This window comes from Dendropsophus ebraccatus, chromosome 6 (genome assembly GCF_027789765.1).
Source record: "Dendropsophus ebraccatus isolate aDenEbr1 chromosome 6, aDenEbr1.pat, whole genome shotgun sequence".
NCBI classification, from domain to species: Eukaryota; Metazoa; Chordata; class Amphibia; order Anura; family Hylidae; genus Dendropsophus; species Dendropsophus ebraccatus.
In genome coordinates, this window is record NC_091459.1 from 62,162,434 (window position 1) to 62,181,510 (window position 19,077).

Sequence of the window (19,077 nt, forward strand, 5' to 3'; positions counted from 1 at the left end):
TCAGTATATTTCAGTCAGTATTGCAACCAAAACCAGGAGTGGATTAAAAACAGAGAAAGGATCTGTTCACACAATGTTGAAATTGAGTGGATGGCCGCCATATAACAGTAAATAACTGCCATTATTTCAATATAACAGCCGTTGTTCAAAAATAACAGCAAATATTTGCATTAAATGGCGGCCATCCACTCAATTTCAACATTGTGTGAACAGATCCTTTCTGTGTTTTTAATCCACTCCTGGTTTTGGTTGCAATACTGACTGAAATATACTGACTGAAATATACATATACTGACTGAAATATACGTAGTGTGAACGCAGCTAGATATGTATATGTACATTAGTCACGAGTTGTCTGGTGAAAAAGCCTAAATTAATAGATCATATAACAGTACATATTCTTGATATCTGTATATTATTCTTGATATCTGTATTTTTTATGTCATTATATATTTATAAGTATGTTAGTCAAGAAATGTATATTGGGAAAACTTAAAATAAAATAATAATAGATCATATAACAGTGGATGTTTTTCATGTCATGATATCTATAATATCTTTACAATGACCTAAACTTTTACTTTATACATCCCATTTGCTATCAGTGTGACTTGAACCTTACAAGTTCTGAACCAGTACCCTGAGGACAACAAACAGTCAGTAGGGCAAGGTAGGTGAGCTATTTGTTGGAGCTTGATGACACATCCCACAGATTTCATGGAGTTACTTAAGTGTTTCATTGTGTTCATAGGCTGGGTTGCTGTAAACTTCACTTTTCTCATTTGTATGTCTGATGACAGGTTTTGTGCAGTATGTTCGGTTAATAGGTGGCCAGCTTTGATCCATCTCAATTTCTCGTATAATCTTCCGATATTGACTTTTTGATTTATAGTTGAAAAACTTCTTTATTAGAAGCCAAAGCCTTCTGTTTTCTATGATTAACTCCTGGGGGAAAAAAAAACTGATATTAAACTGTAAATTATTAGAATATTGTGCATAAAATACCTAAATTGTTTAGTTTATGTTACTTATCCAGTTAATCTATTCTATACAGTTGTGTTAAGATGACATTCTTTTGTAATATAAAAGTTGAAGATCATAAAATTATACATTTTTGCATCAATTGGTTAGTATGTTTAAATGTCCAACACTTTTTAATACTAGGAATCATGATCATTATTTTCAGCCGTCAATATCAAGAGATGGCCACCATGTCACGCTATGATCCCTTAGTGGGAACATAGCCTAAAAGGGACTTTCATACGAAAAAAATGTAATATTTTTTTATGAATACTTGTAGTTGGAAGAGACTAGCATTGGGTGACCAGAAGGAGCTAAATTATAGCTGCAACACAGTAGTTAAGCTATTTGTTTTTCTGATAATAGGTTTTCTTTACAGCACCAGCATTATACCAAGTGTTTGAGGACACTAAATAACTTGTTTTAACCCTTAGGGGACACAGCCAGTTTTCATTTTTGCGCTTTAATTTTTTTCCTTCTTGTGTATATATGCATTTTTCCACCTAGAGACCCAGATGAGCCCTTATTTTTTGCACAACTAATTGTACTTTGCTATGGCAGATGTAATTTTTGCCTAAAATATGCCGGCAAACCAGAAAAAAATTGTATGTGTGGTGAAATTGAAAGAAAAAAAAGCAAATTTTTTTTTTTAATTGGGGGGTTGCTTTTATGCCAGACAAACATATTAGGCACCTCATTCTGTGTATATAAGGCTATATAATACCACCACATACTGACTTACACCACCGCTGATACTGAATAAAATACTCTGTACAAAGATAGATATGACCTCATATAGTCATATAAATTACAGTGCAGTTATATCCAGTGACTCAAAGGGGACGTCTTCTTTGATCAGAGCTCTTCCCTTTTCATCTTCTTAATCTGCTCTGGACCATTATGAGAACCTCTCCGAGCTACAAATCCACAGAACCTGCCAGACAGACATATTAAGCTCCTCACTCTGGCACCGTCCTCATCTTTCTACAAACTTCACATCTGTACTGGCCCCTTTACACCCTCATTAAGTGGGTAGCCCTGACATTATGAGACCCCCCTTTTAGTATATGCCCCACTCTGTGTAGCCACCTTATAGATGCCCCCTCTTTGTATTCCCTCTTATAGATGGCGCCCTCTCTTGTCCCCCTGATAGACGGCCTCCTGCTATCCCCCTTATAGATGCCCCCCTATTATCCCCCTTATAGATGCCCCCCATGTTATCCCCCTCATAGATGGCCCCACTTTTATTCCCCTTGTAGATGGCCCGCCTGTTATCCCCCTTATAGTTGGTCCCCCTAATAACCCCCTTATAGATGCCCCCTCTGTTATTCCCCTTATAGATGCCCCCTGTTAGCCCCCTTATGGATGCCCCTTTGTTGTCCCCCTTATAGATGACCACCTGTTGTCCCCCTTATGGATGGCCCCCTGTTGTCCCTCTTATAGATGGCCCCCTGTTAGCCCCCTGTTGTCCCCCTTATAGATGCCCCCTGTTAGCCCCCTTACAGATGCCCCCCTATTAGCCTCCTTATAGATGGCCCCTGTCCTAATTAGCAGTTGCTGCCAATTGCAGAAAGCAGCCGGGATTGTGGCGGTTCAGAGAGGGGTCACGACGCAACCCCTCTCTGAACCTCCCTACCCGCAGCAGGACGTATGGGTACGTCTTTCTGCGGGAAGGGGTTAAAGATGGTGTCCACTGTATTGGAATAGGTAATAATCTGTAATCTGTCCCTTTCCCTCAGTGGTTTTCCCTGGGCATCCTCTGTTGCTGCTTTTTGGATTTGTGTTTACTTACCTAAAGAACTTCCAGGTCACAGGGGTCAGCAGTGACATCACAGCTTTGCAAGCCTATAGCTCCACTCCTTCCTCTCTGAATCTAGCTCTGCCTACTCTACACATAGGCAGGGAAATATCTGTCTTACTACAAGTGTCTTTTGAGTAGTATGGTGGCTCAGTGTCTGCCAATTTCTTATATTATCAAATAAGTCCAACACGTGAGAAGCATATGTGGGTACTCCAGGACATAGACCAATCACCCGCACCGCACCTGAGCCACTTCAGCTCACTGTCCAACAAGTGGTGCACAGTCAAGATCAGATAAAACTTGATCCAGCTTGATAAAAGTTAATAATTTGGCCGACGAAGAAGTACAGTACGTGCCTTTTGGACTGTGAACCTGCTACGTTCCTATGCTAAATATAAAGGGTCCCAAGGGGACTCTGCCATTATAAAGAACCAGCACAGTTTGTGGACGACAATGATTTCGTACTAATATGGAGAGAAGCACACCTAGAACACTCTCTCAATCTAATGCAGATTGTCCTGAAATTGCTGTTGATCTGTGCAAAGCTAAAAAAGAATTAAAAACAAGACTTTCCGACGAACAAGAAGCCAATTTATAAAAAAAAACTTGATAAAGGATTGATTAATATGCAAGCGGAAATTAAAAATAAGAAGCGTCATAAGTTTTTACAAGACAAAGCAGATTTTGATTCGGACCGGATCTTTCAGTGGAGTAACAAAAAGCAGCTGCAGAGACGAGGAAAACCTAAAAAAGGCGACAGGATTAGTGGATTACTGACTCCAGAAGATATATCGAAAGTGGGAGCAGAGTCTAAACAGCAACCCTCTGTGTTTCCATCATTGGGGGGCCCTTTAGGAAAATCTGAATAGGCGGACGCAAAAAGAAAACAAAGTTGGAAAAGGGGACAGAAAGGGAAGCAAGTTTCATGGAGACAAGAGAAACATGGGGTAGTATATCTGTGTTTAATGTGATTAATTTGACTGGTGAAATTAACCCCCGATTGTATGTCAGCCTTATCCAGCCTTATCAGGACTTAAATGTTGTACAATTTAAAGTGTACTAATTTAAGGCTAGACAGAAAATTAATTTAAAAAAGTTTTTCGTGAAAAAAATGAGTGGAAACATCTCCAAGTTGTTCAGGGGAAATCCCTGCAGCTATTGGCCCACTGGGTTTTAGCGTTAGAAAATGAATTCCTTCATGCTAATAGTGTACCTGATAGTGTTTTTTTAGGTGCAGTTAATTATACATTCTGCCCCCCCCCCCCCTCCTCCAACCAGGTGGTGTGTTAGATGTATTCTCTAAACTAGTGACCAAAGATGTACAAGCCCAATCCTCAGGTTAAAGGGGTACTTCGGGCAAATTACATAGTTTAACACTGCACTTACAAAGGAAAGTTATATAACATTGCCATTTACACTCGTTAGGACAGCTGTAATGTTACCCGTTTTTCAAAGAATCAAAGTCCCACAGGAAGTTCTGTAGTTCAGGAAGAAGGAAACACATCACGTCTCAATGCTATTCCACAGGTGCCATATTGAGACGTGATGTATTTCCTCTCTGTCACAGGGAAACCCGCCCCTCAACACATCCTCTGCCCGCTCCACTCCTCCTCTGCCCGCCCCACTCCTCCTCTGCCCGCCCAGTTTTACAATAGATACTATATTATCTGTCGGGCTCCCTCCTCTGCAAGATCTCAGTCTCCTCTGCTTCTCAGTCATCCTGGAGATCGGCAGCTGCTTGCAGCATCATATGTCACAGATCTAATAGGAGGCATTTGGCACCCTTTCAATGCCAGATGCCTGCTAGGAGATCACTGGTGTCCGATGCTACAGGATTCTCCTCCAGAATGACTGAGAAGCAGAGGAGACCCGGGACACCAGATTCAGCTATAACTCATAGTCCAGCAGCTGACAGCAAGCAGAAACATCTTTCTGGAGCTGAAAGGGTTTATTTCAATGCTCCCTGGAAGATCCTGGCCGAGTTCAAGCTCCTGAAAGATGTTGCTGCTTGCTGTCAGCTGCTGGACTATGAGTTATAGCTGAATCTGGTGCCCGAGGTCTCCCCAGCTTCTGAGTAATTGTGAAGGAGATCTGCAGCTGCTTGCGCTCAGCTGCTGGACTATGTGTTATAGCTGAATCTGGTGTCCGAGGTCTCCTTTGCTTCATAAGCACAATCACCATCATCAAGGATCAGCATGGCATGATGGTGGGGGTTGTATGTGTGTAAGCTGGAGTTGCACAGCTTTAAGAACTACTACCACCATCATTGTCTCTTGGACAAGATGCTGGTAGTAATTTTTCAAGCTGTGCAACTACAGGTTACAACTACAGTTATCTCGTTCACCAGGAAAAGAAACAGATAAAAAGCATGCATGGTTAGACAATAGTTTACCGCAAGGTAATTTTAAATGTGGTCACTGCCCCCACTGTAGATATAATGCTGATTCTAAATTTGTATGTCTAGGTGGTGTAAGTTGGGAAGTCAGACAATTAATTACGTGCTGCTCTAATTTTGTGGTTTATGCAATCATCTGCTTTTATATTGGCAGAACAATTTGAAATTTGCAGTGTTATACAACTGATATATCAACTACACTTTTTTTGTAATGTCAAGTGCATGTATAATTAATAGAGATGAGCGAGTAGTGAAATATTCGACTTTCGAGAATTCGAATCAAATAGGCACCGAGATTTGACTATTTGAACAAATATTCAATCCCATTATAGTCTACAGGAAAAAATTCTCGGCACTTGGAGGTCACCAAGTCCCCCATGAAACCTCCCTAAACTATGCCAACACCTCCGGAATGATACTGGGACATTAGGGGGAGCATGCCTGGGTGCACCCAACACCCCGAAATGGCAATATAATGCCACTCTTCGCAGTTGCGAAGGAAAAATATTTGCAATCGCTTTACGAACGGTTACAGCAATGTTCACACATTTCATTCGTATTTCTTGTGCAGCGTTACATACATGATTCCAATGTGCGTCCATGAAGCGCCTCGTTATTCACGCGTATCACACATTACGCTGCACGAACGCCTTTACTGGGCTACTGGAACAATATGTATCACGTGCCCTTAGTGGGCTACTGGAACAGTATATATCAGGTGCCCTTAGTGGGCTACTGGAACAGTATATATCAAGTGCCCTTAGTGTGCTACTGGAACAGTATGTATGACGTGCCTTTTACTGGGCTACTGGAACAGTATATATCAGGTGCCCTTAGTGGGCTACTGAAACAGTATGTATAACGTGCCTTTTACTGGGCTACTGGAACAGTATATATCAGGTGCCCTTAGTGGGCTACTGGAACAGTATGTATAACGTGCCCTTAGTGGGCTAAACCAGGGACACTATAAGTTACTTGTACACACAGGGTACTGTAATGAATACAGCTGCTGCTGCTGTTATCATCTATTTCTTAGCACTGAGAAGTGCTTTGGATTGAGAGATGATTTTTTCCACTGGATCTTAGCCCTGAAAAGGACTTTTGGGTTCTGTAGTAAGTATGCCTAACCAAAATGCTCTCCCTGCTCTAAGATCTTTCCCTGGCTAGGATGAAAGCACATCTGCAGTTGAGAGGCGGGAGCCAAGTATTTAAGATTTGAGGTCATGTGGTTCAGCCATCCAATGAGGGTAGACGCCGTTCTCGTGATGCGTGCGTACTCCCAGGGTCCCTCACAGCCTCCCTGCAGGTCATTGGATTAAAAAAAAGCGCCCACTGCGATGGGAGGGCTTTCGAATGTTTCCCGCGTATTCGCCACACTACTCGATTGAATTTGAATCTTTTGAATACCGCAATATTCGATACTCACATGAAAATTCTGATCGAAAAAAAGACCTAGAGATTATAAAGTCAACACCTGCTTATTTCCTGGACCTGATAGTACAATATTATGATAATGTACTTTATAGTTCATCACAGAATTAGTTGAAGCTTTATTTGTGACTCATTTTAAACAGTTAAACAACAACAACAAACAACAACAACAACAAAGTATATATCATGAAATAAGAACTTACTTCAGCTAACACTGAAACAACAACTGTGATAACAAGGATGATCAAAATGGTGACTCTCCAAGACGTTGGTGTGCATACAATCTGACAATAAAAACACAGGGATTACCATGAATTAGATTTAACTAGGTTTTGTGTTTAATTCTATTACTTTATTAAACAATCTCTAAGTTGGTGAAAAAAAAAATCAAGACACCAATTCCAAGTCATGCATTTTTAAGTAGCCAGGGAATCATGCGACTCAGTAATTGACAGCAATACGTGTGTATAAATGTACACGTAGAGTAGTTTCAATTGATAAGTAGGACCACCCACTTGACAAGGGAAAAAACAAGACCAGGTGTTGGTCTTTCCTTTGTCATTACATTGACTTATAGGGTCACTTAATATGGTGGTTTTGGTGGTTTCCCTACAGGAGCCACCCCTTAGCTGGGCCCATCCCGGAGGGATATCTGGCTAGTCCTGTGTTTTAAAACTCTTAAATGAGGCTCCACAGGCTCTTTTTGCATATTTGTATTTCCCAGGGAGCAATGCACCTAGGATTTCACTGAATTGAACACTTTAACCATCAGCCAACAGTGTTATCTTTGACTGGTATCCCTGAGATCAGTGATCTGTTTCCAGTATGGCTCTACTAGACATTTCTGCTGCCTATCCAGAATCCTGCTCAACACTGATAAGGGGCAACACGCCGAAACAGCTATCTGTGGATGGATACCTGGTCTTGGTTTATCTTGTCATTACATTGACTTATAGGGACACTTAATACGGTGCTTTCCCTATAGAAGCCATCCCTTGGCTAGGCCCTTCCCAGAGGGATATCTAACTTGTCCTGTGTTTTGAGACTCTTAAATGAGGCTTCATTGGCTATTTTTTGCATATTCTAATAACTAGGGATGAGCGAACTTTTGAAAAGTTCGGTTCGGTTCGATCCCCCGAACTTTCCTGAAGGTCGGGTTCTGACGAACCGAACCGAAACGAACCTTGCAATAACGGCTGAATAATTGCAGCTACAATAGTGGGAGTGTGAAAGGGTATGGTTTTGTGTAGTTGCAGTTGCTATTACAATGAAAAAAGTGGAAATAAACAACGTGCAAAAATAGTGAAAAAAAAGTAGCCGGCAAATCGGCAATAATGCCGACACCCCTAATGGTTAATATATTTAATTAAAAGAACATATTTTCGTTGTAATAAAGTCACTTTCGTTGTTCAATAATTTAATTAAAACGATTCCATCATTGTGCAATTAAATATACTGTTAAAATAAATATATATATAAATAAATGTATATTTATATATATATTTATTTTTTTACAGTATATTAAATTGCACAAGTATGAATTCGTTTAAATTAAATTATTGAACAACGAAATGAATTTTATGTGTTTTATTTATTAAATATAAATTATTACAGGAAACTCTATTAAAGCCGTTAATTCATATTGCCGGCAATAGAGTTTTCTGTCATAATTAATACTTTACTTTAATTTAAACATCAAATGTTTCTTCTAATTATGCTATCACAATAGCATTAATAGAAGAAACATTTTGAGGCTGCATTTACACTACGTATATTTCAGTCAGTATATGTATATTTCAGTCAGTATATTTCAGTCAGTATTGCAACCAAAACCAGGAGTGGTTTAAAAACACAGAAAGGATCTGTTCACACAATGTTGAAATTGAGTGGATGGCCGCCATTTTATGGCAAATATTTGCTGTTATTTTAGAACAACGGCTGTTATATTGAAATAATGGCCGTTATTTACTGTTATATGGCAGCCATCCACTCAGTTTCACCATTGTGTGGACAGATCCTTTCTGTGTTTTTAATCCACTCCGGGTTTTGGTTGCAATACTGACTGAAATATACTGACTGAAATATACGTAGTGTGAACGCAGCCTGAATCATATGTGCGCTGAGCTGATCAGCTGATTGGCTGAGCGCACATATAATTAGTGGGTCCGCAGCACAGTGACTCCATTGTGCTGTGGACCAGCAAAGAGGACACATGGGGGTGAGTATACAGCTCTCCCCACCCCCTCCCCTGCACTGCACCCCTCCCAGCAAGGAAGGGGGATCACTTAACCCCCTCCTTGCTGGGATGGTTGCAGTCTGACATCAGTCTGGCCCCCAAGAAGTTAAGGGGGATGCAATGCATCCTCCCTTAACCCCTTAGGGGCCAGACTGTAAGCAGCGATCTGTAAAGATGCTGCATACTGTAAGGTGCACAACACCGCTCACAATGATGGGTGTTGTGCTCCTGTTTGTGTGTTTTTTTGTGTTTCTCCCTTTTTGTTTTTCAGATATCGGTATCCTGTGGATTACGTCAGATTCGATGGACTACGACGATGACCAGCGGTTGTTTGGATTTTTTTAAAAATAAAATGGTCATTGAGGGGTGTGGGGGTGTTTTTATTTGAATAATTTTTTTTTTTCACTTTTGTCTTGTCTTTGTTTCTTTACTTTATAGACTTAGTAGTGGAAGCCGTCTAATAGACGGAATCCATTACTAAGTCGGGGCCTAGTGTTAGCCGGTATAAAATGGCTAACACTAACCCCCCATTATTACCCCAGTACCCAATGCCACCAGGGGTACTGGGAAGAGCCGGGTGCCAGTGGTCCCGGAGCGTCAAAATTGGCGCTCCTGGACTGGGGCGGCAGCAGACTGGTAAGATTTAGGCTGGGGAGGGCCTAAACCAATGGCTCTTCCCACCCTGGTGTTACCAGGCTGCTTGGTTTTTAAACCGGCTGGTTATGAAAATAGGAGGAACCCAATGCGTTTTTTTTAAATAAATAAATAATAAAAAAAAAACGCGAGTATTTTCATAACCAGCCGGGTTAAAAACCAAGCGACAGCAGCCTGGTAACACAAGGGTGGGAAGGGCCATTGGTTTAGGCCCTCCCCAGCCTAAATCTTACCAGCCTGCTGCCGCCCCAGTCCAGGAGCGCCAATTTTGATGCTCCGGGACCACTGGCACCCGACTCTTCCCAGTACCCCTGGTGGCATTGGGTACTGGGGGAATAATGGGGGGGTTAGTGTTAGCCATTTTATACCGGTTAACACTAGGCCCCGACTTAGTAATGTATTCCGTCTATTAGACGGCTTCCACTACTAAGTCTATAAAGTAAAGAAATAAAGACAAGACACAAGTGAAATTTTTTTTATTCAAATAAAAACACCCCCACATCCCTCATTGACCATTTTTTTAAAAAAAATCCAAACAACCGCTGGTCATCGACGTAGTCCACCAAATCTGACGTAATCCACTGGATACCGATATCTGAAAAACTGAGCTCAGTGTGTCAGCTCCGGCTCGGGTAAATTCACACGGGCAGATCCGCAGCGGATACCGCCCCTGTGAATTCCAATGTAATTACATACTGGCAGCGGGATTGTCATCCCTCTGCCAGTATGTAATTCCCGGCCACATTTACCCCCCCCCCCCCGGGATAATACATTACCGACAGCGCGATCTGGCCGCATCTGAGGCTCCCGGCTCGCGCAGCCAATCAGTGACTGCAGCGGGGCCGTGCACTGATTGGCTGCGCCGGAGCCGGGAGCCTCAGATGCGGCCGGATCGCGCTGCCGGTAATGTATTATCCCGGGGGGGTTAATGGGGCCGGGAATTACATTCTGGCAGCGGGATGACAATCCCGCTGCCAGGATGTAATTACATTGGAATTCACAGGGGCGGTATCCACTGCGGATCCAACGTAATCCACAGGATACCGATATCTGAAAGACAAAAAGGGAGAAACACACAAAAAACACACAAACAGGAGCACAACACCCATCATTGTGAGCGGTGTTGTGCACCTTACAGTATGCAGCATCTTTACAGATCGCTGCTTACAGTGTGGCACCCAAGGGGTTAAGGGAGGATGCATTGCATCCCCCTTAACCCTTTGGGTGCCATACAGAACAGAAGTTAAGTAAGGGTCCCCACTTAACCCCTTGGGGGCCAGACTGTTGTCAGACTGCACCCATCCCAGCAAGGAAGGGGTTTAGTGACCCCCCTTCCTTGCTGGGAGGGGTGCAGTGCAGGGGAGGGGGTGGGGAGAGCTCTATACTCACCCCCATGTCTCCTCTTCGCTGGTCCGCAGCACAATGAAGTCACTGTTCTGTGGACCCGCTAATTATATGTGTGATCAGCTAAGCGCACATATGATTCAAAATGTTTCTTCTAATAATGCTATTGTAATAGCATAATTAGAAGAAACATTTGATGTTTTAATTAAAGTAAAGTATTAATTATTACATTGAGCTCTTTTTACCAGGAATATCAATTAACGGCTTAATAGAGCTTCCTGTAATAATTAATATTTAATTAATAAAACACATTTTCGTTGTAATAAAATTAATTTTGTTGTTCAATAATTTAATTTAAACAAATCCATACTTGTGCAATTAAATATACTGAAAAAAAATAAATATATATATATATATATATATATATATATATATATATATATTTTTTTTATATATATATTATATATATATTTTATATATATATATATATATATATATATATATATATATATATATATATATATATATTTACTTTAACAGTATATTTAATTGCACAATGATGGAATCGTTTTAATTAAATTATTGAACGAAAGTGACTTTATTACAATGAAAATTTGTTCTATTAATTAAATATATTAACCATTAGAGGCATCGGCATTACTGCAGAGGATCGCTAACCCCATAATGCCGATTCCTCTAATACTGTTTCCCTGCTTTCCCAGATGCATTCCAGAGGTGTTTGCATCACTTTTTAAAGATGTCTTTGATTTTATTTTTTACTGTTATTTTAACCAGATTCGTTACAAACTTTTTGCAAAGTTCGTAACGAATCTGGTTTGTTACGTTTTGGTTCGCTCATCCCTACTAATAACCAATTGGCTAAGAGAGTCACACTTATCATTGTTTAGTCTGAGGACTCCACAAGTATCTTGAAACACAGTGGTTCAAATCACCAACACAGTCCCCAGTGGCTTCTCACTACCTTCCTGCCTTGATGGGTAGAGTTCTCTGTGTTTGAATATATGAAGAAATCAATCAAATCAATCAGTTGGGAAGAGAAAAGTCTCAGAGGACTCCCTGGTGACTTAAAACCCCGTTTCTAGCTGGCTTTTTAACTGCAACTGGTAAATCATCCACCATTGTAATATGGGAGCCTAATGTTAAATGCAGTCCATGGATCTGGCAGAATCAAACTGGTTCCCTGTAACTATGTTATGCTAAATTATTTTTGTTCAAATTGCTTATAACCTTTAATAGATAACCTGTCTACTGAGATAATGCTTAATCAGTAAAAATGCTAATCATAACAAGCAATTAATAAATCATATAATGTACATGCATGGGATATTAACAGGTAGTACAAGTGTTATCACTGGATTATCCTTCTGGAATATCTCACCGTTGACTCTATCCAGTGGATATACTAAATGACCTAATACGGTTCACTTACCTCCAATACAATGTAGATACTCTGTATATCAGCAAATAATAGGAAAATAAAGATTCCAACCTGGGCTACCAAAACAGCAGAAAAAGCATCTACAAAAATACATAAAAAAGTGGAATATTTTTCCTGTATTATTTTATTTTCGTACAATTATATTCTTAAAATTTATATGGGGAATAGTACTTACAGTTGGTATAGATTGGCTGTCGAAAGGGCTTGCCTTTTGAGAAAACAAAAGCTGCTATTATGCAGTGGATAGTAGTCAGAGGCCACAATGTTGTTGTCTCATAGCTTTTATGGCTCATATTCAGCTGAAAGCCTGATTGTGTATTTGCAGTACTGTTGCGATCTGGTGCAGTAATATTCATAAGTGTAATATTCATATAGGTGCAAGTGCTAAAAATAAACAAGGTTATTTCTTTCTATTAATACAATATTCTATTTTGATTTATTTAAGATTTAGAATATATTTAGCTATTTTAGGTATCTGTTCACATATGCTTTTAAATCTCTATGAGATCTAAATATCAGCAAATCCAAAAAAAGTTCATATGCCATATAAAACCAAATTTTAACAGAGATATCGTTTGGCTACATTGACTGCTGTGGGTATGGCAGTGATATGGCTTTGTACAACTCTGAGTTGTACTTTGTATAAAGCCCTAATTAGCCCATGAACATGAATACAGTTAAAGGGGTTGTCTAGTGGCTACAAGTTATTTCCTATCTTCAGCATAGGGAATAGCTATCTAATAGAATGGAGGGGGATAGGTATGATATATTATATATATATATATATATATATATATATATATATATATATATATATATATATATAATTTATATAGGAATTTTTTAATCCCAGATGAACCCCTTTAGATATTTTAGAAGGGTGAATATTTAAGGTGGGTGCATAATTATAACATACAAATTCAATACAAAGTCATTTCTAATTTTTTTTTAAATACTTTCCCATAAAGGGGCATTTCTATTTTTGGTGCAATAAGAATTTTACTGACCACATGTTACAGTATGTCTACGTTCAAAATTAATTTAGGAAAATATAAGTATCAATTACTAAGATTTTAGGGTATAGAGTATGATATATTGATTTTAGGATACAGTATTATTATACATATAGATGCTTACGTGTCAGGGCTTCCAGTGTACCAAGGTTGCTGCTGGACAACAATGAACCCATACACTTGTATTGCTATAGTGAAAAGTACATGCAATACAACTGATAACAGGAGAGGTGGTGACATAAGCTGAGCTGGAGGTCTGTACGGTGATAGTTTGGGATATGCATGGTTTAAACTCACTGGGAAAAAAAGATAAAAGAGAGTACAACTTTATTTTTGTCTTCAGGATTTGGGCTTACTGGATGTGCTCTGGCCCTAGTACACTACCCACATAGATAAATGCTACTACTAGGTGCTTCTTATAAATACTGTATACAAACCTCAATTACAGGAACACTACAAGATACCGGACAACACAGTAAAAAAATTTTTGCATTAAAAGTCCACTTTTAATAATACTAGTTTAATAGTTGTAAAAGTGGTAAAAGTACACAAATAAATATGCAAATTCTTCTGGTAAATAAAGAAGAGCTAAATTTGTTACTTAAGTGTCTCATTCACTTTACAAATTCACATTTTATGCATTTTTATTGACAAGATAAATTTTAATAGTACAATAAAATGAACCTATAGGCAAATTTATATTTTCTACATTGAAAAGTTCAGCTTCCAGCTACTAACCATTTTTTTTTACTTGGCCCCCAACCACTAAATATTTTTTGCAGGATATTATTAATCTATGTCCTTTTCTCTCTATGGCTATGTTCACACAAAGTCAAGAATGGAGAAAAAACATCCGAGTTCGCCATTTAAAAAAACGTCCGTTTTTGCCGCGATTTAACTGACTGCAATGGCAATGCATTGGAGTCAATGGGAACATGGACGTCCAATGCACACTATGCATTGAAAAACGGACATTTTTGCAGCGGAACGTCAAAATAATGAACATGAAAACTATTTTCGGACGTTTTTTGCAAACAGTGGACATTTTTATTAATTGTTCACACACTATTCTTCTTTTGTAACCGTTCTCTCTCAGTCTTTACTATTAAATTCAGTGGACTTTTAAATTAAGACACACCCAAAGGACAATTAGTAATCCCAAACTAAAATAATGTGCAAACATCAGTCATTGCACTAAGGGGAGGCAGGCTGCTAAATTACGTCTGTTATTTTAGACTCAAAATAAAGGACGTAATTTTAAACGGAGCTGAAAAAAACGTTGAGTGAACATAGCCTTATGCTGTAATTCTACTAAGATATTGGAAACAGTAAATTAACAGAAGGGCTGCCTGATGATTACTTCTAAGGCCAGGTTCATACACAGTATCACACCAGCCATTATGTGACACGGTCATATCATAGAATAGTCGGTGTCAGAGAAGCTCATCCCGGACAGACAGTACTGCAGTATCGGCCAGATGAACTTCATTTCTTTTTATTTGGAATGCAGGCACATTCAGGTGTGCCCACATTTCAAATCACTATAGCCGAAAATGTAAAGTATTCAACGAAAAGCTGCCGCACAAAACTGAATTGAGTTGTATATACTCCGTCCGGGATTTCATAGTAATCAATGCAATGTATTTTTTTTTATATAATAACGTCTGGTGTTACAACGCCCATTATTAAATTAAAAAGTATGTTGTGTGGACTGTAAAACAATCAATGTTACATTTAAAATGTCAAAAATATGTTGTTTTTTATTTTAGGAGGTTTTAAGAAAAGTAGAAAGAAAGGAGTATGGAAGTAACTCATGTTACAAATGTTTTAAGCTTCTTCTTAGCACAACATTAGAAAAGAATATACAGTACTATATTATGCATTCTTCTTACTTGTTAAACAGACAACTATAGTCACAGCCACATCCTGAGTGAGGAGCTGATAGTTGGAAAGGATATTTATTTGCTACAGAAGGGAAGAAAAAAATAAAGTAAACTATTAAATTCCAGTTTAAGGGCGCGTTAACACTACGGAATTCGCGCGGACAATGTCCGCGGAATTCAGTCAGCTGTCCGCCCGCACATCTGGGCGCCTTTCAGCCGGCCCCATAGACACCATTCTATGGGCCGGCGTATTCCGCTATACGCTGAAAGAAGTGTCATGTCACTTCTTTCAGCGGATCGCGGAATACGCCGGCCCATAGAATGGTGTCTATGGAGTCGGCGGAAAAGCACGTGCCAGTGCGGGCGGACAGCTGACGGAATTCCGCGGACATTGTCCACGAGAGTTCCGTAGTGTGAACCCGCCCTAATAGTGGTAAATCAAATGAATGGTAAAAGTACACAAACATAAATATGGTATGTGAATTCTTGTGGTAAATAAAGAACTAAATGTGTTACTTAAGTGTCTCATTCACTACACAAATTCACATTTTTCTGCAGTTTTATGGACAACATGAGATAAATTTTAATACTACAATAAAACAAGCCCATTGGCAAATTCTACATTGACAAGTTCCCAACCACTGAATATTTTTTGCAGGATTTAAATAATCCTTGTGCTTTTCTGTATTTTTATATTTAAAATTTGCTACAGAAGGAAAGAAAATATAAAGTAAACTAGTAAATACCAGTTTTATGGTTGTAAATTAAATTTATGGTTAAAAAACAACAAAAAACTAGATATTATTTATGATAGGGTGAAGATATTAAAAGTTTTCCAGGAAAAAAAAAATAATAATAATAATACATCCACAGGATCTACAGGATCACTACCCCCCCCCACCACCACCACCACCAATTAGCTGTTACTACAAAAAAACAAAAACAAACAAACAAAAAGAAAGCCAAAAATGTTTGATAAATAAATATACCCAGTATAGCAGCAGTAGACAAACAAACTGGATCATAGCATAAAGTGTCATGTATTTGAATACACAGAAAGATGTGACCAAGGCAGCTCTTCCTTCCCTGAACAGAAAAAAATGTGGGTCAGTAAATCATCACACTGAGCAATAAATAAGCAAATTCCTCATACATAGAGATTAAAAAGATCATACAATAGTATATATGTTTTAACAAGGCAGATTGTACAATTGCTTCTGCATTGCTTTAACAGAATTTGCCATCACAATTATGCTACTTGAATCTAAAATCATTAGGGTTGTCTTTAATTACTTCTCCCTGTCCCACCAGCTTTATTAACAATATATTGTGAAAATTAAAAGAAAATCTTTTTAACTAATAATAGCACATTCACAATGCTACACACTGATCCACTGATTCCCAGCACAATTAAAACTGGTTATGTTCCCACTACAGTATCATTGCGGAAAAAAGCGGACACCTCTTAATATTGACAGCCGTAAATAATGATCATAATCATTATTTGCGGCCGTTAATGTAAGAGATGGATGACTTTACTCGCCTTTTCCCACAGAGGCAGTCATTGTTCCCGCAGTATGGCATTGGTTTGGTCTTGCACGCGGTGCATGGGTGCGCACACCAACGTTACTTTAACACAAGACATTAATACTGGATAAATGCACATATACTTTAGATTTCTTTAGATCCATGTGTCTGCACACAGCAGCCTCCCTTTTTTTAATGAAAAAAAATAAAAAAAAAATACATAAGAGCTAACTTTATTAAAATTGCTCTTTAGAACACCAATAATAAAATAATAAAATATGCCATCACATAATATTGTATATAGAAAACAATAATGACTAGGATATTACCTTTTGAGGCTACAGACAGCGAAAAATTCATGTGTTACTCATCACAACTATTCTATTCAGATAACCAGAACTGATTTTCAGCTGCAGATATTTCACAACATACTGTACAATAGCTGAAGTATTTGAATATATCCTTACGGGCATATAACAATGGTGGAATAGGTTGAGAAATCTTTTAATTAAGCGATTAAAGGAGGAAGGCAAACCAGTTTGACAAGATTTATAGGAGTGTGCTATATTATGTGCACAATAGATAAATTATACTGCTTTCTGCATCTCAAGCAAAAAGCAATACAGTGGAATGTATAAATTACACAGTAACAAACTAAGATATCAAACAATAGTAATACAGGCCTTGCACAAGTGACAGGAAACAACAGAGAAAGCACACTTCTTTTGTAGTGCATGGTCAAGTTATCTAGTCAACAGTAGGAGCATAAGTTAAAATTCAGAAATGTGATAGGCCTGGCAACAGCTAGTTTCACATATGGAGTTTTTGTTGCGCAAATAGTATCATTGCGCAAATGCACAATTCATTGCAAAATAGTGGGGAAATCACTGCTAGGCTAAGTTGACACATAGGGGGAGATTTATTAAACTGGTGTAAAGTGAAACTAGCTCAGTTGCCCCTAGCAACCAATCAGATTCCACCTTTCATTTTCCAAAGAGTTTGTGAGGAATGAAAGGTGGAATCTGATTTGTTGCTAGGGGCAACTGAGCCAGTTTCACTTTACACCATGTTTGATAAATCACTCCCATAGTATTTTGGTCAGGCTTTTTTCAACCAAAACCCCAAGTGGGTTGAAAACTGTGCAAATCTTCCCATTATATTTTTGCTCTGTGAGTTGCACTCCTGATTGTCGTTTAAAAAAAGACTGATGGATGTACTCTGTGTGAACAAAGCCCAAAAATGCATCAAAAACACAACAAAAAAAGACATGTTTGAATACAGCCTGATAAGACATGTTCTTCGGGCCCACTTAACATTGTGGATGTTTGGAATTAACCCAATTGTCCAGGGTCACATTCTATAGAATTGGAGCAGTGTAAGAAAATGATATAGGATGTTAGTCTTAAGGCCCTATTACACGGAACAATTATCAGACCGGTAATCATCCTGTGTAATAGAACACAACGATCAGCAGACATGAACGATGTCGGCTGATTGTTGTTCTCGTTTGTCTTTTAACATTATGAAAGACAAATGACTCATATAGCAGCGATCTGCTGGCATTGCTCCGTGGAATCGGAGCGGCAGTAGCAGACCGCTGCTATATGCTATTGGCTGCCCGGACGATCAGCCACCTCACGGGCAGCCCCCCCCCCCCCCCCCCCCAGCTCCCTGCGGCCGCCTCAGGCTCTCACCTGCTCGATGCCACCACGAGTAATAGCAGATCATTAGCAATAGCAGCTCTAGATCATTAGCACGCAGAGCATAGAGAGGGTGGGAGAAAAAACTACAGAGAGTAAAACCACACTCGGTGGGTTGTGGTTCTCTATAGTGGACCATATACCACCTCCACTGGGGGAGGTAATAGGCAGTGGGTTAAATATGGATTTTTCACTGAGATTATTCATGTAAATTGTGCTCAGAGCTGTTTTGATTGTACCTATATCTACCCTTGGTAATAGGTTGTAAATCCCTTTTGATTGTATATAATATGTTACTATTGTCACAAAATCATGTAAATATACCTTTTGTGGCTGTCCATCGTAATTTATGTAAAAAAGTTTTTCTATATATATATTTTTTTTCTTTTTCTGTTTCTAGACATGCGGTTATGAACTGTGGCTGATTATATACACCTCCAGGCTATAATCACACTGCATATGTTTCCGGCCGTAGTTCGTACGCCGCCGTACATGTGCAGCTGAAAAATCGTGGGAAAAATCGACATGCGGCCGGATGCGTAAGAACCGCGAACATATGCCCGTAGTACAGTTATGCTTTCCTAGCTTGTTTCAAAGCGATCTGAAACAGGTCA

The 19,077-nt window shown here is 39.1% G+C and overlaps 1 protein-coding gene across 1 annotated transcript in view; it reads right to left on the reverse strand.

The window, feature by feature from the left end:
• Window positions 1–296: 296 nt before the first annotated feature.
• Window positions 297–19,077, reverse strand: part of LOC138795669 (probable cation-transporting ATPase 13A4) — a 204,539-nt gene continuing 185,758 nt past the window's right edge. The window contains exons 24-30 of the mRNA XM_069975054.1: window positions 16,226–16,322; window positions 15,246–15,318; window positions 13,478–13,649; window positions 12,516–12,724; window positions 12,332–12,420; window positions 6,851–6,931; window positions 297–945 (exon numbers count right to left, since the gene is read on the reverse strand). Of these exons, the coding sequence (XP_069831155.1) occupies window positions 724–945; window positions 6,851–6,931; window positions 12,332–12,420; window positions 12,516–12,724; window positions 13,478–13,649; window positions 15,246–15,318; window positions 16,226–16,322 (943 nt within the window). The 3' untranslated portion in view covers window positions 297–723. The remainder of the gene's footprint in view (window positions 946–6,850; window positions 6,932–12,331; window positions 12,421–12,515; window positions 12,725–13,477; window positions 13,650–15,245; window positions 15,319–16,225; window positions 16,323–19,077) is intronic.